The 27,128-nt window shown below is 42.0% G+C and overlaps 1 protein-coding gene across 1 annotated transcript in view; it reads right to left on the minus strand.

Annotated features, from left to right (window-relative positions):
* Nucleotides 1-12,360: 12,360 nt before the first annotated feature.
* The window catches only part of RAB2A (RAB2A, member RAS oncogene family), a 49,185-nt gene continuing 34,417 nt past the window's right edge, over nucleotides 12,361-27,128 (minus strand). Inside the window, exons 7-8 of the mRNA XM_075416098.1 lie at nucleotides 16,114-16,182; nucleotides 12,361-13,819 (exon numbers count right to left, since the gene is read on the minus strand). Coding sequence (XP_075272213.1) covers nucleotides 13,724-13,819; nucleotides 16,114-16,182 — 165 coding nt within the window. The 3' untranslated portion in view covers nucleotides 12,361-13,723. The remainder of the gene's footprint in view (nucleotides 13,820-16,113; nucleotides 16,183-27,128) is intronic.

The raw sequence follows: 27,128 nt of genomic DNA on the forward strand, positions 1-27,128 counted from the left end.
TCATTACTTGTTTTAAAATGGGAGGTAATTTAAAACCCACAGCCAAACGTACATTTATAATAGCATTGAAAAATACTTACAAACTTGTTATTTTTGCTACTTATGCTCATCGAGAAAAGATGCGTTTAACATTGTTTCTTGAAATTGTCACACTACAAACGCAGTAGGGAACACCTTCAATGTGTTCAGTTTTATAACTTTCCCATGTATTTTTTTTTTGTCAATGCTTCATAAAATTGCAAGTCAACAACAACTAAAAAAAAAGTACATTTACTTACATAGTTAGCTATATAAGTTACGTAACTTACAAGTTAGATGTGGTTTCTCTCTGATTCTTTTTCTGTTCTGAAGAAGGATCACCTAATAGGATGATACCGTTTTCTCATTAAACTCAGGTCCGCTCCCCTCCCTGCCTGGTAACTCCTAGGAAGAGGACTGAGAGGGATCTGAAGAGACCATCTGACCCGCCCCCGGCCGCACAAAGACAGGATAAAGTACCCCCAGACAATCCCCGACAGAGGTTTGTGTAACCTGTTCTCAGAAACCCTCCGTGAAGCAGATAGCTGAACTTCCTAAGTAGCTTGTTCCGGTATTTCACTGTAACGACTTAAAAGTTGTTGTTGCATCTACCCCCACTCTCCTAATTTCCAATTTAAATCATCTTCCCGCCCTCCGAATATCCAATCTGAGACATCTTCCCTCTGTACAGATCCGATTTACCTCCTCTTTCCCCCAACATTCAAAAACAGTTGATCAAACCTCTTCTAACCTTTTACACATTAGAAAATTTATCCAAAATTCCCTCTAAAAATTATTTTTCAGGCTCAACATCCTCCCTTCCTTCATCATCTCCTTTTATATTCTGCATCTCTTCTTTTTTCTTGTCCTGTCCTGTACTTTATTTTTCAGCACAGAACACGAAACCGAAGGCAATACTGCAGTTGAGGCCTTACCGGCACTTGGTGGAGTCATCTTTACGTCTTTCTCTATGACTTACATATGCCACCTATTGATAAATCCTAAGAGAGCATTGCATTTTGCAAAAGCGTTGCATTGCCCGTTGCTGTTTTGTTAGTGACTCTCTACAGACCCCCTGTAACCACCTGCCTCGATTTCTCCGAGAAGCTGACAATTCTTTTAACTGAATTACACTTCTGCATTTATTAAGTTCATTCTGATTTCTGATCATCCATAGCGGTCACCATCCTCCCAGCTCAGTGTAACTGACGCATTTCGTAAATGTGCTCTGCATTACATCAATCCACATTACGCTTTGTGTTTTCTTACACCGGATTCATCACAGGAGTACCTTGGTGCCTTACAGCAGAGTAACTGGCAACATCTCTTCTGTCTCTTTCCCCCCTGTCTTGTCCTTTCACTCTCCAGAAGGGCATGCATGGAAAATTTGGATTCAGAAGGATATAGGGACATACACAAAACCATTGTACATTTATATAGAGAAAAAGTAAAATAAATTGTTCCTTCCACTATTCCAGACCCATCCCTGAGAAAACAGTCTCCTACATAGTTAAGTTTAAAGCTTACGGAAGAGTTCTGCTGTGACAGAGCAGTGAAGTCGTCCGCTGTGGTCTTCATTCCACCGGCACAGAATGCTTTAAGAGACGGGCCAAAACTCTGAATGTGAATCTTTATGGAAACAGCCTAATATGGAGGAAAAGGATAACACACTCACACTGTACGCTGCATTAATTATTCTGGATACTGGGACATTCAAAAAGCATATACTGGGACATTCAGCAAACATGGAAGGACTTAAACTTACTTGTACGATCTTCACAGTTCCTCACAATCGAGCCAAAAGCGTATCCCTGGCGCAGCACTTCACTGTGAGAAAAGAAACAACTGCCTGGCTAAGCAGAGTTTGATGATCAAAGTATTTAAAACAACGCACCATTAATTGAACCTTACAAATATTAAAACTGAATTTACCAAAACGTGCTCTGATAACACCAACTCACAGATAAAGCAACACCTCACTTCATGTGTATGTTGAAGAGGAGACACGTCAGAGCTGACTCCACGAGATGCTGCGTGCTTGCCATCTGTGCTGACATGATTCGAAAGCAGAGGTGCTCAATACCACCGAGTGCCAGTCGTGAAGAAATAATCTAGAGCCACAGGTCAGTGTTAAAAGCACCACCGCCACCAGATGTCTCGTTTTGTATCCCTTCATTCTGCACCTTTTCTGCTTCTGTCTTGCATAAATACCTAAAATCTGTCTTATCCTTAAAGAGGAACGCCTCAGCTCTGCAGCGCTGACGGAACTCCCCTGGAAACCTGCCAGAAACTCACCTTTCCTACCTACAAGTTTGTTTATACTTTGCGTATTACAAGCAACTTACACAATCATCGTATTTACTTGTGCATTCCTGGCAGATGAACAGAACTTGCTTATTTCAGTGAAGGCAGAAAGGCCTTGCGCCTTCCCCTGTGGCTGCGGAGGGAGGGGATGCGCGCAGCATCCCTAACGCCACAGGTCACCCTGCGCAGCTGCGCGCCAAAGAAGCGCTGCACTGAACGGTGCAGCTTCTGAACAATGGACCAATTGTCTTCTCTCTTAAAAAATGCAAGCCAGAACACGCCGTATTTTTCGCACTGAGAGCACAGATTATATCACGGCTTCTGAGGCGGCAGGGTTTTACCTGAAGCCTGTCTACCACTTAACAGGAAAGTTGTAAAACAGTTGCTAGACGATCAAGGCAACAGGTACAGTGCTGGCACTAACATTCCTCGTTCAATCTTTGGTGTAGTAGGTTACCAACATGACTTTGGAGTCAGAACACTGCACATGCTGTCAGGTTTTTTTATTTAATAAACAATACACCATACACTTTTCATTCTGTAGAGAAGTAAGAAATGTTGACAAGGGAGCTGAAAAGCCCAGACATGACAGCAGCTGTATCGATGCCAACTTCTTACAAACCAAGTTTAATGACGCATAAAAGCTGCTTGTTTTCTTTAGAGGTAGGCTTAATTTTTTAGGTTACATTTGCTGTTGTGTGACCACCGTAAATTGATGTGCTACATTATACACAAGGAAACTCCCCAGAACATCTGTGAATTGACATAAGTAAAGGTAGCTTTTCCTAACATCTTGGTCAAGCTACCACAAGTCTCTTACATTTGTAGCTTAATCTGAAAGGCGGGCAGTTCGCAGGGCCTGGGTGACGGGGAATTGCAGCAGGACTGAGGGAGGAGCAGGAAAAGGCCCACTTCCACCTGGAGCCGCTTTTTATAAGCCTCCTTGCTACCACACAAGCAATCCCAGTGCTTACAAGGTTTGTCCCGTGGGAGCCACAAAGGCACAAATACATAGTTTATTCTTGATCCTGAAAAAAAACCAAAAGGAGAGCCTTCAAAGAAATAAAGAGAGGGATCATCTGTTCAGTTCAACACACTGGAAAGGCATTTTTCTGTCACGGCTCTTCGCAGAGGTTTAAGGCTAGCAAGCCGCAGACTCCCGAACAGAAGAAGCAGCAGCAGCTACTGCAATGAAAGGACCAGTGTACCTGGGCCTTGGATTTTTGTCAAGCAGAAAATATAATTATACTCAGAAGTCCTCCAGCGCCAAAGACAGCAGCACATCTAACAGTTTATGCTGTCCTACACCTTTTTTACATGCTTATACAAAGGCACAATGGTATCATAAGCGTTATCATCAGAGCCACTAAGTCCTTAAACTTGCCTAACAATCCCTAGAAACAATCTTCTAAAAAACAAAGATACCACTACACAGACACAAAAATACTGAAAAAAGTACAGGGGACACAAATTTTTAAACCCTCACTGTTACTTCCCCCAGCCTAAATGCCATAAAATCCCAGTAGCTTAAACTGCTGTAAGAATTTAAAACCTATCAATCACCTCAAATTTTTTTACTACACATTTTTCACCTCCTTCAAAAATGAAAACCCAGATTCAGCTTTTAGCAGAAGTGAGACTATTGCTTTACCATGATTAGAGATAAGCAAAGGAAAACAGATGAACAAACTCAGGGCCGACGTTCGCTCCATACACAGCGCTTTACTTGGTCCGTCTCAGAACTAGCACACATGGTAGTTTTTGCAAGATCGTGGCCTTGTTTTAGTATAACACAATCACGATAATTTTTACAAGGTCAGAAAGTTGGAATAAGAGGAAACAAAATCCAGGCTATTTGTGTCTGGAATCAATTAGGCTTATGTGCTTTTCAGATGCTGCTTGCCTTTCTATTAAATAGTATTTCAACGTGTACATACTGCTAGTGTGCAACTAACAGTATGCATTGCGTACAACACGCTTCTCCATTTATTAAAACCCACCTAAACTAGGGACGTCAGGAGATCAAAAAAGGAGAAGAGGTGTTCATCTGTGAGCGCTGAAACAGTTTCGCTTTGAGTCTACAGCTTATCTGCCTCCTCAGTGACACTCTGCTCAGAAGGGCCAAACGTCCAGGCCTGCCCCTGGTGTACTCTACCTGTCCAAACGGCAAATTAAAATTGAAGGAGTTGTCCAGGCAAATACCAGCTATGCCCGCTGCCAATTTTTAATTTCATTTGGTTTTAAGATTTAGTGAAAAACATTAACTTGTCCTTGTAAGATGAAACTTTACTGTCTAAGCATCACATTTGGTACAGAATCATCCACAGAAGACTTTAATTAACGAAAAGTTGGCTTTACGGGGAATTTCTGTTTTCTCTACCTTGTTTTGTCTCCAGACGAGGCCAGTCTAGTTCCTATAAAATCAAAGCCAGTATCAGTACAGAAGGCATGTGCAGGGGCATACAATCCAGATTGATTCTTGCTGAATTCACAGGTAAAACAGGTGGTGGTGAAAATGTTCACTTGTTGTGAAAAAAATTACAGACGTAACAGTTCCATTGTCTGACCACTTAAAGGTCAGAGTATTTGCCTTCACTGCTTCTTTGCTCGCCTTCATTTTGCCAAGTACAAAAATAAAGTGAAGGAAAGTGGTTTTGCCTCCATTGCAGTCGCTTTTTAACATAAAACATTGGATTTTTTTTTTGAGACAGCATTGTAAATAATAGAGTGCAGTGAAACAAGGTAAAACCCTCAAACTCCCTATTATTTTTCTAAGCAGAAGAGCTACGTTGTGCCCTTACTGTTTACTGCCAGGCACAGAGCCGGCCGGGCACCAGCACACACAGCCCAGCGAGGCTTCCGCTGGGGCTGGGGCAGAGCGGGGACCCCGCGCCGGGCTCCGGGCCGGCGCCGCAGGGGCGGGGCGGGGGGCGGCAGGCCGGGCTGCCCCTGCAGCGACCACGTCAACCCCACTCCAGGAGCAATCTCACCGCTGAGGTGCAGCCCGCTCACACTCCGGTGCGCAGGACACGCGTGGGCCAGGCAGCCCCCCACAGCGGGGCCAAGCGACGCGTCCCCTCCCGACGGGCTCGGCTGACGGGGCCGCCACCGGCCCCCCGCCCGCCTCGGGTCCCCTCAGGCCGGCGGGGCGGGGCAGGGCGGGGCGGCGCGAGCAGCCGCGGACGGACGCCTGCCAGGGCGGGTCCCTCCGCGCGACGTCACCCCGCCCGGCCGCGCCTTCCCCCTGACGGCGCTGCCCGGCCGCGCTGATTGACGCGCGGCTGCCGGCCAATGGGGAGCGCCGCCCCCTCGCTTCCTCCCTCTCCCCGCCGGCGGTGCCGCCGCGGAGCCGAGTGGGGCGCGCCCGGCCTCGTCCCGTCCGCTCCGTGCGGGCGGAGCGCCCCGGCCCGGCTGACGGCCGCGGGGCGCGATGAGTCCCGGCCCCGGGGGCCGTGTGCGGAGGCGCGGCGGGGCGCCCCGTCGGAGCGGGGCTGCCGTGTGCCGTGCAGGCGGAGCCGCTCCCGTTCAACCGGAGCCTCCCGCAGCCGCGGTGGGAACGGACCGAACCGAGGCAGCTCGGCGCCGGCCCCGCAGCAGCCGCGGAGCCCTCGGCGCCGGCCGAGCGGGCTTCTCGCCTCCCACCCGTGGGTGCGGCGCCGGCGGCCGGGGAACCGGCGGGCCCCGGGGCCCCGGGCAGGGCGGTTGGTCGGGCCCTCCGCGCCCGCCCGCCCGCCGGCAGGAGCCTTCCCCGGGGGACGGAGGGAGAGGGAGTTCCGGCACCGGGACGCCGGGGCACGCTTTTTTCCGCTCCCTGCCCTGGCTCACGGTCGGAGCGTGTGGTCCTCGTCACAGGGCAGGGCGCCGGGAGGAAGAGTCACCTCACGGCACCCGAGCGGCTCTCGAGCAATGGTGGCGGGGTCTGGAGCCAACGGCCATGGCGCCCGAGGAGCCCGGGGAGCGTCGCGCTGCTGCTGGCCTACCCCAAAGAGACGCCTCGGCCCTCGGGGAGCGGGAAGGGGGGGCGGCTGTGCCCCGGCGACGAGGGAGGGACGGGGACGGCTCCTCTGTCACGCAGCAGGCAAGCTCATTCCCTGGCTCACGAAGGAAGAGTTTCGGCGGCGGCTGCTCCTCTGCTGCAGCCCTGAACGGATCCTCTTTACCTGACAGCTTTCGACCTTCAGAGTTCGTCTGACGTTGAACGAAAAACGCTTTTTGCCTTGCACAGCAGCTGAATTCAACCGGAAAGCCAGCAGGGCGGAATGAAGTTATGAGCACCTTCAAAATAAAGCCCAAAGCAAACAGAAACCCCTCCACCACGCGGATGGTGCTTGGCCAAAAAGTTGCTAATGGCAACTGCATTTTCCTTCCGTGCTTGTCCTGAGGCCGCCTGCTGCTGGGGCACGACCTAGGAGAGCGGATTTCGCAGCCTCCGTGCCGGCCTGTCCCTCAGACAGACCTTCGGCCTTGCAGACCGCCTCGTGCTCCGTGCCCAGGGCTCCCACCGCTGGCTGTGGCTGCCCAGCCCTTTGCTGCACGTCTACGTCAGGCGCAGCTCTGTAAGCTTCCTCGCGCGTGCTATATGTCTCTCAGGTCCTGAGCAGAGTGAAGTTAGGTGGGCCTACGACCAGCAACGTATGTTAAGTTTATATAGTGGCATTGTCACAAGCATCACTTCATCCAAAGTAGACAAACTAAGGTTTTTTACCAGTGACAATTAATAAAGGTCTTCCAGAAGAACAGAGACCTGTAAATATGCTGCTCCTTCGCTTGAGTCATTCCCCCCCTAAACAGATACCCACCCTGAAACTCCAAGCAGGAAAGGAAAACGTGGGAGAAGTAACAAAAAGGAAGAGAAGTGAGGCACAGCAGATGTGAACAAACACTCAAGAAACAAGATGTGGAGCTTTGGAAACTGGAAATAAAAGCATCAGACCTGTATAGGAATCCAGAGCAAACGCCAGAGTATTAATTTACGATGAGCGGCCAGTCCCGCAGGCTGGCGCTGTGACGTAACTGTACAAGCTAGACGTTCCTCAGTGGTATGGATGCCCTTTTCTCTGCAGTTACTTGGCTCTACAGAAAGACATCCCAAAACAGTATTTCAATATTGCACATATTTTACTTTCCAAACTTCATTTCTGCTTCACAGCAACAGCGATGGGAGACACCGCAAACGGTGAAGTTTCTGTGTGGGAACATTTTACTTGTGAGAGGAGAGTTGAAGACCACAAGGCCAGGAGAATCAGCACAGCCTGTCTGCTGGATTGTTGCACGGCTCTGATGGCTGACGGACCTTCGCCGGAGACCCGCTAGCTTAGGTCGGTCAGTCACACTTTGCTTAGAAGGGGCTGGCTTCACTCTTGGGGACACCAGAAACAAATTCTTTTTTGTTCTGATATTCTCCAGCTGAAGTACTGTTGACCTGAACCTAACCAGCAACCCATGAGTAAGGTCCAGTTATCCTCACACACTAAAATGTGACAGAAAAAAAGAAAAAAAACCCCACCCCAAATCTGCTTCCACCTCCATTCAAGACGAAGCTTTGCTGTATTTGTATACAGCAATCCCAGGTGGGTGTCTGAGGTATTTTTTGAGCCAGCGCTTGACAAGTTTATTTGCCCTGTGCCCTCTGCCACTGCTTCTGTTCCCATCTCTGCTAAAAACCACGGGCACGTGTCCTCAAAGGCTGGAAGCTGCCTGAACCCCGGTCCGAGCGCTGCCAAGTGTGCACCTGGCAATAGGGTGTCCAAATGTCAAATTTCCTTCATGGCAGCCAGCCCAGCGCTGCGGATCTGGAGCAGCCACCCCGTCCCAGGGGGCAGCGTCCGGCTGCTGGGACACGCTCGGCCAACCCGCAGCCTCTCCCCTCACCTTCTTCGTGGGCGACTGCAGGCAACCCCGCAGGTTTGAGTCTTCCCAAGGACCCTTGGCATTTAGCTGTCTTACAAGTCACATTACTTCTGATATTTCCTGCATCTGAAAATGTTTTCCCAAGCCATAATCAGAAAACATACTATTTACTTGACAATTGTCAATTTAACATTACCGAAGTTAAAGTATTAGAACTGTGCCTTGGTCTTTTTTGTGCTGTCCTCCCACTTAGATGTAAAACAGTGGGAGGCAGGAAAGTCCCCAAGTCTAGGAAAAGTAAACAATCAGCTTCCAGTCAGTCTGATACATGGCACTGGGCTTTGCTGAAGTAAGAAAGGCTAATGAGATCCTTGCTGTAAGTTACACCAAATGTACCGTAGTCCCAACCATCAACAAGATTCTGCCCAATATAAACATTTATATCTCTCACTCTTTAAAGATGGAATTTTAAAAATCGTAAGTATGCTGTAGGGGGAAGAGAACTCAAAACATGTCGATGCATTGATTCATCTACATTCATGCTGCCATGGACCATTTTACCAGAACTGTAATTCAGGATAGGAATTCCAACGGATGTGCAGACACGGGAGTAGACTGGATTCTAGACTTCTGAGCAGATTTTCTCTACACCTCACTTCACCTCTGTGTCACTCAGGGCCACGGGCTGCAGCAGTTAAATCCTGTGTCCGAGCATCGGATACATCTTCCCGTTCATTTGTCAGAGCAAGTTTTCAGAAATACTCATCACCACGACGGGGAGATTTGCAGTATTGAAGGTTGCAACCAAACACTATTTTTTAAAATTTACTTTTAAGTGAACTGTCTATCTGATAGTACCGCGATTCCTTTAAGCAGTGCTCCCACGACAACAGTGCACTTTTTTAGACTGGGGTAAAACTGGCTAGAGCACACTGGTTTCGCCTTTGCCAGTTGGGATGGCCCACGGTAAGATCACTACAGCAACAACCTCCTTCCTCACAGCAATCCTAAGGCAGGAACAGTTCCCCCCACCCCCCTCCTCCTCCAGCTGCTAAGCAAAGAATAAACTTGTAGCTTCGCCCCTCCTTTACTGGAAGGGGAAGAGGGTAATATGCTGTAATTGGTTTTCCATGTTTGCCAAGAGTCTGTTTCCTCTTATCATCCACAATATTTAACATAAGTCTTGTAATAGTTCCAAAAATAATAAAATCTGTCCCAAGAATAAAAATGATGGATCCACAACATACTGGTTTTTTGTCATGGTCTTGGGTTTCGTAACATTCTGTTAGTAGTTTTTATTGCCTAATGTTGTGGTTTCTTTCATATGCAGCAGACCCAGTAAAGACATTTCATCAGCTACTTACACAGCAGCAGCCTGGATTATTTACAAATGGAGATTTCAGTACCGTACTAAAATAAATCACCACTGCATACTGTTACATTGTAGTAACGTGGCAGAAGAAAACCCAGAGATTTTAGGGGGGAACATTAAGTACATATAAATCATAAGTGCGATAGCAGCAAACAAATTTATTAAGATACTCAAATAAAACCTGTTAGTCTTCCTCCTTCTCCCCTATCTCCTCCCATGCAAGAGTGGAAGAGCATTAGGCGAATTATTTAAATATCCCAGCCCCCCCCCCCCCAGCAGTACACATAGTGTGTGTAACAAGCAGCAGAACCCATGCAATAGTTCCCTTATGATTTTATACCTTGCAGCAAGATACTATACCCCTCTCTCCCTCTGCCCCACCCTTCCATCTCCAAAGCAAATGCCCCACATGGGACAAATTCCCTTAAGTGTAGGTATAGCAGAGGTGGGGCAATGAAGACGGAGAGCAGCACCTAGCTCACTGGATTCGGTTTGAATGAAAGAGTACCAGAACAGACACGACAAAAGGAGATAACACACAAGAGAAACTGGATTTAGGATGGGGAAAAAAGCCCACCCAGCCAACCAAACCTAAGAAGAAAGCTGTAGGACAATCACTAGTGTCAAAAGAATAGTCCATCAAGAAGAATCATCATCTCAGGCTTCAGCGCTTACAAAGGCAATACCCCACTGGTAACAACTTTGAGAAAAACGCAGGCGTAGTGGGGTGCCCTCATATGGAATGATTACTTAAAAATAAAAATCCTTTAGTGCCAAAAATGGTGTTATGATATTTCTAAGGTTTTTTTTAATGCACATTTTTTTCACTCAGATTCAGTTTAACTGCAGCTTAGAGCCCGACAGGAGGTTTTCCTTTCTTCCCAAGAACCGATTTAGTGCTCTAACAGTCACAGGTAAACTTAAGGCAGAAATAACTTCCCCAACTCAAACATACGCCATTTCAACTATAACTAATCTGTGCTCTCCCAACCCCACCAATACATAAATAGTGAGTTGAAGGCTCTTCAGCTGCTCAACGCCACAATGAACCAGGTGTCACTGGAAGGGTAACGCAGCAGAAAGGAGCCAGCTCTGGAGCAGGGAAAGGAGCACTTGCCGCCTGCTAGGGGCTTCAGCCAGCTTCTTGTTATTTTAGCTTACCCGTGTGTGCGTTGGCAGTCATTTACCTTAAGTCACTGCTATCTCGCACAAAAATAAATCAGAATGATTGAAGTCAACAGAAACACAGATATAAGACTGAGGAGGAGCGTTAATCTTTCTTAAATGACTGCCAAAATTCCTGGAGCTTCTAATTTTAAGTAGAAATAAGAGACAAGTCTTAAAATCATGCTTGGAGGATTTGTCACTCCAAATTTACTCTTTTGTAAGTTAACTATGGTTTTTACCATGTGCTGAACTGGGAGTACAGAGAAACAGCACTATGGTATGATTTTTCAGTATCAATAGTAGTCTTACATTACATATAACAGCTGTACATGCTGCTGGGCAATAATGAAATGTTTTAATTCTTTGGTTATGAAAATGCAACCAATAAAAGCAACTGGAATTCAACATGAAAACTAGGGAAGTTATCAGTCACTCGTGTACAAGTAAAACTGAAACCTGTGAAAGAACAACCCTGTAAAGCACATGCTCTAGAAGTACACCCTGCTGCCTAAGTTCTGGGCTGTATAATTTTCAGGTTGTAATAGGATAAAATAGGACCAGTAGCTTCTCAAAAAACTACAGAAATACACAGATTTCTAACTGGCAACAAAAGGATTACATATGCACAAAGCTTGTGACAAAAAGCCAGCAGAATGCAAGGAAACAGCAGTTTCACCCCAGCTCATCTTTGAAAGTACTGCATTTTTATATAATGCACAGTGTAAGACTGGCATCTAAGCCAGGACCAACCAGCAGGATCAAAAATCAATACGCACACATGACTACAGGAACTCACAGCACATTCCTCCTGCCCTTCACCTCCCCCAGAAGTGCTGGTGACTCTTGGCTATTGTAGCCCTGGATTGCTGGTCCATTCTATACGTCTTCCATGTTTTCAGAAAATGAGCGGCCAGCAGAAGCTTTAGCTTTGTAAATCATCACCACTTAACATACATTTTTGTTCTTCTCAGGATAAAGTACAAATTCCCCTCCTCTGCTCCCTTAACAGGGGCATTTTTTTATGGATAAGAGAATTTACTCCCATTTCTAATGCAGCTGAGGCTGCTATAGAAGAGCATGCTTTTCTCCCATCTCATCTCAAGCAATGGAGTTCTGCAATGTTGCCAGTTCAAAAAAGTCTTCAAGCAGTTAATTCAGGCAAGTAGTGTTGTTTGTTCATTCCTTCTTGTGAGCATCTAGTTACTACAAGCCCGTTTTCCCTCAGCATCAGTTCAACTCAGTCCTATGGTTTTACTGTCACGCAACACAATTTTCAGACTTCAACTGAAACAGTAAGTGGTTGTGTTTTATAAATGAAAACATCATATAATAAACAGTTAAGAGTTTAAAGTATGTAAATGGAGTAACCTCTTAAGAATTTAAACAGTTGAAACTATTATATCACATTGCTTATAATGCTCCTGAATGTTGTCCCTTCCCCCAGACTTCCCCCAGATACAAAGAAAAAGGTTCCACACTTTTTAAAACTTTATTTAATCTCAGAACCACTGCTATGTTACACCTGTGAGGCTGAAGTTTATTCACTTCTGATATTAAAGTTCCGACAATAAGAATGGATGACATGAGGTTCCATGCCCCCCATGTTGTGTTGCAGTCAGTACTGGTCCAGTAAGACAGAAGTTTTGCAGTCACTCCCCCCCCGCCTCTTGTTTTTCTACATACACGAAGCATGGCCTAGCATTAGTGTCACCCTTTTATCTGCAATTGATATAAATAGGATGAGGTGGAAACACAGTTGTTTCCTCACTTGTAGGAAAAGTGACAAGAATATTCTGTACTTTACCAAATAAACACTTAAACACAGGACATGGTTTTGTACTGTTGCAACCCTTTCATTTGAGGCAGAACGTCCCCCCCCGCCTCCCACCATAATAAGTACCAAACCATTTCTAGTTTTGATTTTCATCAAGATTTCCAAACTGGCAGATTTTATTTTCACACCCTCTTCACAATAGACAAGATGCTTACCATATATTTAGGATTACAAGTTGTCACTAAAAGAAAACTTTACACAACCACTGTACATTTAGGTTGAAAAACTGTCCTTGCATGAAAAATATACCTAGAAATCAAGTGGTAAACAAGAAAAAACATTAAGAAAAGATTAACGTTTTTATAATGTGCCATTTTAAATTTATCAACTCCTCCTCCACTTCTCATTCATACTCTGTATTTACCTATAGTATTCATTAAGGCAAACAGCTAATCCATTTCTGAAGAGGTGCTGTGGAAATTGTGGACAAACAGCAAACATTTGGCATTAAAATAGATAGCACGTATGTAGCCTCTAGTAATATACATTAAGCATTTCTCTTGGACTTCAGAATAATGACAGGGGAGGATGAACATGCTAACAATGTCAAAAAGGCTTAAAATTTAGCGTCCAAGCAATTTCTATTAATGCTTCTGTAGTTTTCAAGCTCTAAGTAGTATAGAATTTATGCAAATGCATTAAAGAATTCTAGCTTGGCAAGTACACCCAAGCAGGTTATTAAACTATATATACAGAAAGTGATAAATACAGAATTAAAAGAGTCCTTCCGCTTCTCTTAACAGCCTTGAAAACTGACAAAAAACTTGAGGACAGCTCTACAATATTAAACATTAGGTAACCGCAGGAGCTGGGAAACCTAACTACACAAACTGATTAAAATACTCAGATGACTTTGTAGTGTTTAATACAATTCAGTTCGTAGTCAAGGGCACAAGACAACATTCAACAAAAATAATCACACCAATTGACCTAGAAATCAAATGTAAATAGATATGAATACAATCTCCAAAATCTGTCTTTAAGTGAACATTAACCATTTATTCAAAGTTATACAAGAATTTGAAGGATAAAGTCTTCTTCTGCAACAGGAAACCAACTTACAAGTTTCATGTCTCAGTTGAATCGAAGTGGAGGCGAGCGGGGCAGGGGGAGGGAAGGGAGGAGGGAACAAACAAGTTAGTAGGCCCCATCCAGGCAGCTAGAAAGTAAAAACAGGCTCAACAGCAGCCTCCTCCAGCTTGTTGTCCTCCCTGATTGCCTGCAAGCGTTGCATTAGTAGCAGCATGTTGAGGGCCAATTTTTATGCCATTTGCCTGAAATGAAGTTTAATACACAGTGTAATTATTTTACAACAGTAACATACTTGAAAAGCTTTCCCCCCCCCAGAAGATCACAAAGCAAGTTCTCGTAATGTATGCAATAAATACAGTAACATTTATATATATTTTTAGCACGTCTTTGATGATTAAATATAATTTAAAGGAAGATGCTGCTCTTCTCATTTAAATTTTATCTCAGTGTTAAACTCTGTCCCTTAAACTCCTAACACAAAAACACAGAGCAAGAACCGTATTTGAGCACTACTTGGCAAAAGGCTTTAAAAACACACAGGCTTTGCTAGGAACATGTAACCTCTCCCGTCTCACCAAAATCTCCACTAGTTTAATAGTTTAATACAAAACTTTTCTTCTCTAGACAGCATTTCTTTCTGTGTTGAATCAGCTGTAGAGGCTAAGGGCATACGAGTGTTCTGTGTCATCAATAATTTCCATGATCCCGAAAGACATGGCTCCTTGCCAGGAACCCACACACAGCGTAGCTCTTTCATTCATCAAAATCACACTTATATCTTAACCCTCACTCCCTCAAGTGGATTCTACCTAAAAATACAGCACTTTTCTCAAAGTAATACAGTAGCTTCAGAAATTAAGCTCTTAAGGAAACTTTGCGTCACAGTAAATCTCAGATTTATAGTGCTTGGCAGTTGTTCTGCAACAGTAGTAGCCTTGGGGTTTCTGGCACTGGCTCAGTATTGACAGCAGCTGATGTGGTTTCTTTTCGCTCTTTGACTCCTCTTTAATAAAAAGCATGCCCTATGGCTCATTGGTTTTGCCCCCTCTGGGCTGATAGCAACTTCTTGAGGAATCAAGGAGCCAGACTTGGCATAAAGCCAAATAAATAGCACGGACTGTTGGCTCTTGACAGCATATTGCAATCAAAGCTCCATAAGGCACAGTAAAGCAGTCAGCTACTATATGAAACTCGACAGATACAATGAGCACGCTTTTTCAGACACCCTGATTACCGTCCAATTTATATTGCACTATTGAGTGCATTTTCTCTAGGAAAAACATTCAGGAAAATGTTAATATTTCCATCACTGGACGGAATTTAAGAAGTGTTTCACCAAAACACCATGTAAAAGCACTGACATTTTCCAGTCAGAACTAGTATCTTTGAAGAATTACTATTCGAGTCTTGTTTAGCTACAAGTTTCCTAACACAAATAATTTGCGTACTACTGAGGTTTCTCATTATTTCCTCTCTGAAGTCACAAGAGCAATATTTTTAATAGTCTAAATTTTCTCATGTTGAAATATATTAAGTAAAAAGAGGTGAAGCTATTTAATGGAGTCCCACCAACTCCCTTCACTGCTCTCCGACCAATTCTGCAAGGACTGTAATGCTTCAGAGAAGTGTCAGACTGACAGTCCCAGACAGAGAACACTCCTATTCACGGAACAGATACAGAACAGAGTGGCGGTGCAAATTTTCACATGTGGTTTCACTAAATGCCTCGGCAACGGTATTTAGGGACACGCAAGACAAAAAAAACTTGGGCACCAGAAAGGACCGACAACTTCACACTGTCAAATTTAAATTTTATGTGGTGTGCCTTTTTATGTAAGCGTTAACTGAGAGCTTATACAATCCTAACATTTCTTTATGATCCTACTACTTATTTACTACCACTGAATTTGAATCTGCTTTCTCTATGGCCATGAATGTCACTCCTAACTGCTCAAGACTTTCAACAGCACAACCACTTCAAAATTCAAGAGAGACATTATAGGTCTTTCTACGCTCTTGCATTACAAAAGTGCTCTCCGCTCCACCTCCCCACCCCCACCCCAAACAAGCGAAGAGACAGGCTCCGATAATCTGTAATTTCAGTAATGTGCATAGGCAAAATGGCTAATCTTTTATTCCCCACAGAATCCAGCCACCTAACCCAGGAACATTTCAAAAGTCTTTTATGTAACTCTCAAAGCAATCCCTCCCCTACACTGGACAGCTCATGGAGTGCATCTGGCATATCAACATGGTCCCCCATTTACATAGTGGAAAATTATCTTTGAAAACAGATGACACCATATGGAGAAGTGGATGAAAGTGGATTTTCTTCTCTTTTGGGGATTTATATTATTTTGTGATGCTTCATGGATGGATAGGGTCACTTATTTTAATCCATTTTTATCACAATTGCAGACAATTCTATAGCCAAATGGAACAGACAAATATTTTACTGTCCACCTTCTAGGGAAGGTGAATTTTGTACATTTAAAAAACAAACAAACAAAAAAGTGTTCAGAGTACTAAGAGTTACCTCATTATTAATGTCAAAAACTCCTTCCTGGATTTTCTCATAGATCTCCTTTGCAGTGTTAATAAATGCCTAAAATAGAGGAGAAAAAAAAACAAACACTGAATGCAATATCCTTTGGTGTAAGATGCAGTAATTGAGTCCAATCTCACAAGCAGTTGTTTCAGCAAGACTCTTCTTCCTGACCTCAGCACGAGCAGGTATGACAACAGCATCCTACAACCTATCCTGAAGTAGCTATGGATCATACGCTGTTTACAAAAACAGTGGCATTTTCATAACATCTGTATTCTACAATCTGTTGTCCAGTAATTACAGGAAAAAAGTGGGGGTTTAGATATATAAATTACTTTTAAATTATTTATTTCTGACCCTTATGGATAGATTGTGTGGCAGATGGTTTCCTCTACCCTTAATATCTTTGTAATAGGCCACTCTAGATTAGAGTGCTTAGCAACATAAAACCACAGGGTACTTACAATGATGATGTAAGGATGCTGTCTGCTGGGTGAAACCTTATGCTATCATTTAATATTCACCTAATTTTAAGAACGTATTCTTTTTAATTAATCTTGCACACAATAGGCAATAGACACCTTAATAGTAGAAAGGAGAGGCCCCAGGTTTTATTATGACTTCTGAAAATCTATTGTTTTAATTCAGGGAAAAGACTTTGACATTCAGGTCTGAACAAGTGAATGACAAATGTTTTTGGTTAAAGTTTACAACCAACAATTCCATTTTTCATCTCTCATTTAACTTTATAGGTCAAGTAATGCCTAGAATAATGTATAATTTAAGAGGTGATTAACAGCAGCTAATAATTACAATCAATATCAAACATACAGCTCTTTTTGTTTTAAAATACCCACACCGTGCAGTCATACAAGATATGCTATCTTCTGCACAAGCTTATTACAGCAAATACAGATCTAATTCAAATATAAAAAAGTAAACAGGGTTCATGGAGAGGAACAAATCATACCTTTCCTCATTTCTACACTGGAACCATTTGACTGCTGAACTTGCCACCAGAGCTTTGTTTCCTAATTAACAGGACTGATATGTTTTCACCTTTAAAGGCCTTACAGCTCCCCAGAGTAATCAATCTACTGCAGCTCAATTACTGCACCAAGCACACACCACAGCCAGTGAAGGAGACTTGAACGACTGCGGCAGGAGCAGAAAGATATGAATATGCATAAACTCTAAGTGGGTGATCGAATCATCACAGAGGGTCATGAGAATTTGCAGCAAAATAATGAGAAGAATTAATCATTGCAGATTCACAAGGTACTTAGGAAGTGAGTTCGTTTTTCAAACACGCGTTAGAGTTAAGGAGAAAAACTGGCTTACGGCCAACTATGAATCGATTCAAATTCCTCAGAAATTGAAGTTTTCAATGTAAGAAAAAAATATTGAAACTTATCTTGGTTTCTGATAACACACTAATTATTGTAATGGCCTCATACATGGGCCTACTGAAAGGCAGAAGGCAAAAACTTTGGAAATTCACACAGCTGGAATCTGTGAGGATACTTGCTTCTATTTCAGTGGGACATTAAACAGAACTTGAAGTCTTAAAAATGTGTTATGATAACTTCATGTAAACAAGCACTTAACAACTGACACTTCTAACAATTCTAGAAGATGTTGGCTAAGTATGTCTAGGCTCTTAGAACTAATTTCATGAGAATTACATTGGATCTACAAAAAATTACTTTAGACCAACAAAACTAGCATTTTGACTGACTAGAAACTCAAGACTAACACAACTGAGTACGAAGTATCTTCTGGATGCTGCACTCAAGAACAGATCAACACAGGAACGCATCTATCCTTACAAAAAATACTCAAATGCACTGGAAAACAGGGTGATTTAACAACACTCAACCCCCTCCCCTCAACATACTTATTAGACATGTACTGTACAAAGCAAAAAAGCATACCGACTTCAGTACAGTCTATTTTAATATTAAACATATTGCCTAAGAAACCATTAATCTGAAAAATCCAAATATTCCATTCATCTCGGTTCCATTCTTTCAGTTGTCTAGAAAAAGACATAATCTGACTACCACATTGCCACCAGTGATTCTGCTGCGCCACGTATTAGTGTTAAAACAGCACATACTGTTATTCCGCATGGCAAAATGCTAGGCTACACTGGGTCCCATAAATAATTCCTGTTTGAAAACAACGGTTTCACAAGCATATAGCACATAATAAATCTACCTCATGTCTTCTTCAGTTGGTATGGATTCTGAAAAATTACTACTAATCAGCCATGAAAAGAGAATTGCATCCCTTGAGACTTCCATTTGTTTCTTGCATCCATGTACTTTAAGGTAGCTTAAGCTTCAAAGTGTAAATGGACTCAAAATAACCACCTGAGAACTTTATGGAAAACAGAGCCGTCTACTCACTTTAATACCACCATATCAGATTTTGGCACTGCATGCTAGTGCCCCAATTAGCAAGGACAAGCAGGTGAACTTGGTATAACTGATGACTTCTAGAAGTCTCTCTTAATGCTGCATGTTCTAACTCTTATCTGGAACTCGCAGTATAGTATAAACTCTCAGTTATTTATGGGCAGTTTATCTTGTTTGCAGATTAACCGAGCCATGGATGCAGAAAGACAGAGCAGCTTCCCCTCAAATCCAGTTTGGATTTATTAGACCGTGTGCAGGGGACTGCAGGAACACAGCTGTAGCACTTCACACACCAACTTGGATCCAGGCGCAGATTAGTCACTTCCACACAACACAAGACCTCGACCAGTAAGCCCACACGGACTCAGCTGGCTGCCTACCAAGTCCACTGCGTTGCACTGTACATTCCCCCAGTGCTCCCGTTACTAAAACACTATATAAAGATACTCGAGCACTTCCACCCCAGATCAGCTCAGTTCCAGGTTTATTTTCACCACCCCAGGAGAAGCAGTACCAGATTCAATCTGGATTTATACTCAGTCACCTGAAAGACAGCAAGGCCCTAGAACACTACCTCCATTACTCAAAGAGAAGAGACTTCATCAGGAGAGAGACTTCTGCATAAACAGTATGTTAGACTTCTAAATATAAAAGTTCTAGACTACAGGAAAATTTGAGAAAACAGTGTAACTTCAAGAAAATGTCTATATTTTTAATATTTAACTCTTGGTTTTAATCCTTCTAAATCACAAACTACTGATGCTTTAATGCATGAGACTACTGTGTATATATATATATCTGTACCACAGCATTAAAAAAGGTTGGATACAAGTTATTCAGTGATTTATTTTAATACACCATGCTTTTCAACTGTGTTCACATTATAACTAGGTTCTCAATAGTAATACCCCGCTGAGGAAAATTACATTACTGTACAAGTGGCAAAGTGAGTCTTGCAAGATGTGATCTGCCTGTCGTGTCACACCTGCACCTACTGCAAAGCTAACGAAGGAGGTTTTTGAGTCACAATATACCAGTATAAATCACTTTAGATGATTTGTATAAGGAGTTTCCTAGATCATATTGCTACATAGGAATCAAGAAGTCTCACAATGGTCACCTCAAAAATACCCCAAACAACCCAAAACACAGAAACCCAACTACTAAACACTACAGATGCTGCATTTAAGATAAAGTAATCCTAAAAACACAGAATTAAATCAACTTGAACATCCATGTTATCACACAAAATAAACAAGTAATGTAGGTTTACTACCCTTGAGACAAAACCAGGAAGAATGAATCCTATAACTGGTAAAAACAACGCAAGAAGTAAGGGAAGAAGTTCCCGATACCTCTGTCTTATGGAAGTTGTATGCAGGAGTAATGATAAGCTAAGAGCACCAGAACGAGAGTTAGAGAACAGATACATTTGGTTTTTACTTGGCAGATGTCAATAACGTCACTTCTCTTTTGCAGAAAGCTAATGCCATGACAAGTACATGAGGACTTAACTAACAAGCTGAACATAACAGGAACAACTTGTAAATGAATCACTAGTACCTTTTCAAACTCAGATTTTACGAGTTTGTCTTTGCTTAAAATCAGAATTGTTCAGGTTCTGCACTGCCAGCTCATGTAACATGCTGCCCTCTGGTGGCAATATTAAAGTTAAATTTAGTGCTTTGATATACAAATTGGGCAGTCGTCATATTTCTGGATGCTTTCTTACAACTAAATGAGGAATGCTTAACAGCTAAATATCTCACAAATTCTAAAGCATGACCGTCACCTCTGTGGTCAGCTAACACCTAGAATTTCCTCCTGCTTCTCAATTTCTTATCTTTCAGCAGTAGGATACAATATAGTTAGATTACTCTAGTATTAAAGAATGCACCTGGAAACAGTAACAACATGGACCACTAACAGATTTACCCCTGGAGCATTCACCATTCCAGCGTACAAGTGGCACTGGATGGTGAGATCCCAAAGCTCTAAGCAGTTGTTTTCTGCACAGTAAGACAATACTTTTTACAACTAAACAATCCTTCAGAAACAAGCCTAGGACACTAACAGGGCTATGGTAGGAAGATGCTATATAATGAACCTACAACCCCAAAAGCACCCTAAAACATTTGTAGCCTTATTTTGAAGTAAATGCACACAGGCACAAGACAGAACTTGACAGCAATTTGTTTCTATGTTATGCACTGAAGTGCAATCTTTTTGACAAACTTATTGGGAAGACGCACACTGTTAGAGCTCGAAGTGTCTTGAAAAGTCCTGCAGCTGCTCTTGAACAGTTACAAGGACGGAACACCTGAGGAAAAAAGATGATGAGAAACCCAGAACTAAGCATCCATCTCTCCAGCAGCATCTACAGCTCATGCAGGCAGCTATATAATACTTTTCATGCTTTTCTATAAAGCCTGCAACCCTTGATTAACTGAGACTTTTTATTCTGATTATACCTTAGGATGCCCAGAAGCCCCAAGAACCCTGGCAGAGCCAGTGTTGCTTGCTGCGCACGCAGCTGGGGCACAGTCCAAGGGTTTGCCACAAGGAGGTAGAAGCTGTGAATCTTCACTGGAGCCAGGTGTCCTGCCCCTTCCCTCTCCCATAGCTGAGCCAGCACAAGCTTCACCTCTCTATAGGCTGAAGTGCCAGCTTCAGACAGCTGAAAGGTCACACTACTTTGATTTCAAGAAGAAACTTGAAGAAATACTGGTTTTGATACAAGTTAAGATAAACCTAACTGTTGGTTTTGTTCGTTTGTTTTTTTTTTTTTAATGACTCTCAGGAACTAGAAATCCTGCTCTTTCACAAGTTCTAGTCAGATTACATCTTGTGTGTCACGACCTTACTATGAAAACCATTAACATCCTAGGATTTTCAAGTTTTATAAAGTAAAACCCTGCTAACTATATTACCCGGTGAAACAACTGTTTACTAGCAATTAGTTGTATTTAGGGAGGGTGTGAAGGGGAAATAAAAAACACTTCCAAAAACAAGTTCAAATTTAGAAGCTCATAAGAATCTCATCTTTCCATAAGATTTTCATTTTTACCCTTCAGAATATTAAAAAGGCTACCCTCCTTCCCTTATCTGCAACTGAGTAGTACCACTGTTGAAGCTACAGGGGTTTTGAATATTCATTATCCATTTAAGCAAAAAGTATCAGAGAAGCTGCCTGAAGACAAAATTAAGTTACAACTGAAACAAAACCATTGAACGACCATCCAGCTACATGCAGCATAAGTGCTCCATTGCTCAGTCAAAACCATTAGTCTATTGAGATTTAATCCTAAATAATGAATCCATTATTGCATTCTATTTATGTGCAGACAACTTGGAATAACACAGACAATACTCTTCAGATGAAAGCTTGGCATAGGGCTATATAATCCTCTCCATATGGGAAACAACTTACTAAAAACAACTCCCACACCAGGAGTCAGTGATGCATTAGTACAACTCAAGTGAGATCAGCTTCTGAACAGTGATGGTGCCTAGTACTGGTTTCACCAGTATCCAGAAAACTCTTTTGCTTTAGGTTGATCACATTAATCAGTATTAAAAGTAGTAGTTTGGAGTGCAAGAAGAATGCACAAAGTTACTCCACTTTCCTAATACAGCTAGGTATCTTCACTTCTTGAGAATCAGTGCATGCAAATAGATTAAAACAAATGATATTCCAGGGACACAAGGAAAGTATGTGTGCTGTAGGAAACTGCATGGTCACCCTGAGTTCATGCAGGTGATTCTATTCTGCCTCTACAAGTGTTAGACATGGTCCAAGGCGAAAGCACTCAGCAAGCTCAGAACTGCACATTTCAGGTAAGACTACAATTAAGAGTCATAAACTATTGTTGAATTAACAATGAAAAAACAAATGTGATAAAATTATTAATGTCTCCTGCAAATGAGAGAAAAAAGACTCTAAAGTATTATGTGTAGTGTTAATGCAAGGTCAGAAAGTAACTGGTGTTATGACTAAAACAAGTGGAAACATGCCTGGGGTTTGGACCTCAGACCTACGTGTATACAAGTGAAAAGCCTACCAATAGGCATTACAGTGTCTTCTTGGGAAAAAATACATAAGCATCATCAAATTCTGCAAACAGCATTTCAAAGTGCACATTCACCATCCACAATTCAAGAAAGCAGAACAGATACGATAGCGAAGATTCTGAAAGTTAACACTAGATTCCTTTCACGGTGAATTACAAACAAGTTCAATGCTTCACATCAAATTTAACTATGCATTCTACTGGGAGAAAGCCAACAGCCATGCTCAGACTGTACATACTGAACATCCCCAAGACATAATCAAGTTTTTGTTTGTCTTTTTAAAAACAGAATTGTAAAGAAAGAAATGCACTAGCAATACAGCATCAAAACCACTGAGGAAAAAAGCACAAAAATTAATTTGTGTTTTGATAGCTGGCTACCTTGACAGCTTTAGACAGAGGCTAAAAGGAAATCAACAACAAAACACCGTTTAAATAAATACGATACTGCTGATGAGACTAACTAGTATAACTGGCCTTGCACTGCAGTCAAATTACAGCCCTGTGCTTAACCTGCCCCCTAATAACCCTTCTGTCCTCCCAATGATTCAGAAACTCTTCTCACCCAATCCCATTCCATACAAAACATGATGATTTAACTCTGTGGCCACTCTGAGTTCTTAGAAGCCTCCACAGAAACTACAGAGGAAGAGCCTACATCTACTTCCCGCTCCCAACTATCAATTACCTATTGTGCAAATCAGGTATAAACATCCCCTAAGAGCCTTGCACAAGATAAACAGCTAACAGGATTCTCCACTGCTAAACATTTCTGTCCAAGATGTAGGTTACGAGATGTAATCCTGAAAAACACAGTGAACATTTTTCAGCTGTCTGAAGATCCAGGCGCTGAAGAGGTCAATGTACTGCTACTGCTACAGCTACAGATTGACTAAGGCATTATACAGTGGTGGGAATCAGGTTTAAAGGGGGGAAACAGCTTAAGTAACATGAAGCTGATTTGTTAATATAAAGAAACTGCTAAGGACTCCACCATTAGCTTGCAAACATCTACAACAGCCATCTATTACACAAGGTAAGATAAAGCTGGGTCAGAAACAATACCAAACTGATCAAAACAAAGTCTAGAGGCTTCTCTTGTCACTCTTGACACTGACAAACATGTATTTTCAACTAGAGGTGAAAAAGTGCATTAGGAAAAAAGTCTCCTCTGGCCATTTAGCTGTTCCTGGCACAACGCAGGAGACGTGCTCATGTGCTTATGTGTTGCAGTATTAAATCTGCATGAAATGCAAACAGTCTGTACACTGAATGGCTATGACTAGGACCACAAGACTTTTACGACTATCTGCCTGTGCTCTGCGATGCAGATCTGTCTGTTAACTTAGGTAGCACCACCAATTTATACTGCCACATTGCCCCTCCTGAATCCCCCCATGACAAGAACGTGGTACTCGTCCTGTAAGAGCCACACAGTTACTCACCCTGTTGCTGCAGGACCAGGTATTAGTATGGACACAGACTAGGTACGATATTAAGTTAAGAAAAGCATGCCAGATCTTGAACCAGATGCTGTAGAAATGCTCATGCGGTAAGCAGCCTAAGCTTCCCAAGTGAACAGGCCAAATTTGATAGTATACAAGGCAGTGTCCCTACCAAAGTAGCTGTTCAGAAAATGTGGACTGTGGCTAGATAACCCACTAACTGTGTGGGACTGAGAACAATACAGTAACCTGTACAGCTAACAGTGTCTCCAGAATAATTAAAATGGGCAAAAAACACTCACTATAGAGTTTCTTTACACCTGCAGGAAAGAAAATGTACAGTGGTGAGACTTACTGATGTCAACCAAAAGTTCTATGAGAATTAATCCATCCTTTAGAAACTAAAAAGACTTGAAAAACGCAGTGTGAGCACTTCAGAAAAAAAGAAAGATTGCTGTAACCTTGCTTTTTTACAAAGCACAGTTATTTAATTCAGAACACTTCTGAAGTTTTGATTTTTTCCATGAAGAATTACCTCAGAAGATTTTCAAAACTGCCTGGAAAACTTCCCTTACTACTTCAGAGATTACTGATACAAGGAGCCATCCTAAAGATGATGACTTTATCCCATTTTCTACTCTAAAAGCACGCGTTAAAGCATTTTTTGTTCAAATAAAAAAAAATTGTGGTGACTAGTATTTAGAGCAGCCATGTATGTTTATAAGGAGACAGACTGCTTCCCTATATGAAATAGGCTACAGAATTCAAGCAATTTGAGGAAGGGCTTCCATGAACAATCCAAGATGATTATTTCCAAACCCTGAACAGTCTTGATTCTTTTGCTGTGAGTACTTTTGCCTCAGATTCAGAAAGCAAAATTCGAAAACCAGCTCTGTAATGAGAACACACAACAATTGAAACTGCAAAACGTTTGGCCAGGAAAAATTGATATTCTTCCTAATTGTAGTTTGGACAGACACCTCAAAGTTGGATCTATTTCTCTTATATTGGTGGAAGAACAGTTTAAGCCCTGTTACTGGATATTGTGTAGCTTCTTTGTTGTCACTTTTCCTGGCAATCACACTTAAATTATTTCCTTCAACACCCAGAAATGCGCTTCCATTACTACTTTGTTTTGTATAGCAACTACTAAGCAACACAACACAGGCACAAATGCAGCAGGCCAAGGCTTTATTAATCAACTACATGATCTCAGTATGGTAAAATCCCTCCTTTGGGAAGGGAAAGAGGAAACAAGACACCAGTTGTTATCTGGGAATGTTCTAGCCTGTTACATCTATGCATTTCCATATGTACAATGGGCATGTGCCTGACAGTAATAGCGTCTTTCTCCAAAGCAGATTTTTTTGACGGCTATTTCCTGTTGATGGGTAAGAAGGACAGAAGGCTGATAACTGAATTAAAAATGAATATTAAATGTTAGTTTTATCATTCTATAAGACTTCATTAAATATAAAGAACAGAGGCCTAATAGGCACACACAATTCTTAAATATTTCTGAAGCTGTATATATGTAAACTTTTGTTTGCATAAGTCTTTGCTGCTAGCTAGTCAGAATCTACATTTATCATTTTGTTCCGGAGCTATATCCTTCTCTCAAGTAAAATCACTGGCTCTTTCAACACTGCTGATGCTGTATCTTATTAGGACATGCTTGACTTCAAAGATTTCTACAGGTATCCTGACTTTGTAATGGTTAACTGCGTAACCCATGCATGATATACCATCGTCACCAGTGATTTAACAGCATAGATTAAAAATGCTGCTGAGTAATTAAGGGGATATTCCTTCCCCCTCCAACCTCATAGCTTCTTTTCCTCTCATCCCCCAATAAACTCCACATGATTAGAGAGAACCCAACAGTTCTGTCTCAAGTGTCTAGTACCTTTCCAAAAGATGACCATTCCAAGGCTCAAATAAAATGTATAAAAAGTATTTTAACAATTTATCTGAAATCTAGGCAAGTAGAAGAAAGTGTCTGCTTCAAAGCTTTTAATACAAATGCATGTGAAAAGTTCTGATATAATAATCCAGATGCAAAGTCAGAGATCTGCAATGTTCAGCTTCTTAGACCCAGGGTATTTCCATCAGTGCAAAAATTCAACGGTATTATTTTCTTAAGCCTTAGTTTCCCAAAGAAGCCAGTAAAAACGTCCCCCATTGCCACCATGTAAGATAACATTTGTAGACACAGGGCTACAGATTTCTTCTGCTTAAAATTTAATCTAATATTAGCTGAATTACCTCCAATGTTGTTCTTCCTGTTCAGTTTCTACATCCTCAGGCACTTACAAAACTATCATTTCTTTCTAGTCCTGAAGTGGAGCATTGAAGACTTGCTAGATTTGCCTCCATTTTACGTATTTCTTGTTCTTTCCTCAAACGTTGCCCATTCCACATGATTTCTTTCCTCATTCATGTTTTTCTGACACTGAACAGTCCAGAATCAGCATAAAAATTAAAATGGTTTCTTTTGTCCACAAAGTGGTATCTTTCACCTACCGTGCCTACTGTTTCTCCTCACTTCTTTTTACTGTGTCAAACATGAAGATTTTGCTCCTTCAGCTCTAACTATTCTAGATCACGCCACCTCTTTTAGTGTTGACTGAGAACACCATTTAAGGAATGCATTTGATTGTCACTAAAAAGAATTATTCCCTAAAGCTTCTCCATGAGAATTAGACAGTTGATACAAGTGAGTGATTGCATGCATGTACTATCAGAAGAGGATTCAATGTGAACTTTTTTGACAAAGAACTTTATGCTCATTTTCCTCCTGATAATCAGAGATGCATTAGGTACCGGACAAATCCTTCACTAGCATGTATTTTTTCACCTGGAGATAGGTGCTAATGTTAGAATCTGGTAGTAACAAATCAGAATGAAGTCAATGAAAACTATTTGTTACTCTTCCTATAACCTTTAAAAAATACTAAATATTTCAAAACTAGAAGGCTTTACAACTAAAAGAATACCTCATCGGTTGTCCACCATTTTGCATTTAGGACAATTTTGGAAAAGAGGAAGATTATGTAGTGTGACAAGCT

The sequence above is a fragment of the Opisthocomus hoazin genome, chromosome 3 (assembly GCF_030867145.1).
Source record: "Opisthocomus hoazin isolate bOpiHoa1 chromosome 3, bOpiHoa1.hap1, whole genome shotgun sequence".
Classification (NCBI taxonomy): domain Eukaryota; kingdom Metazoa; phylum Chordata; class Aves; order Opisthocomiformes; family Opisthocomidae; genus Opisthocomus; species Opisthocomus hoazin.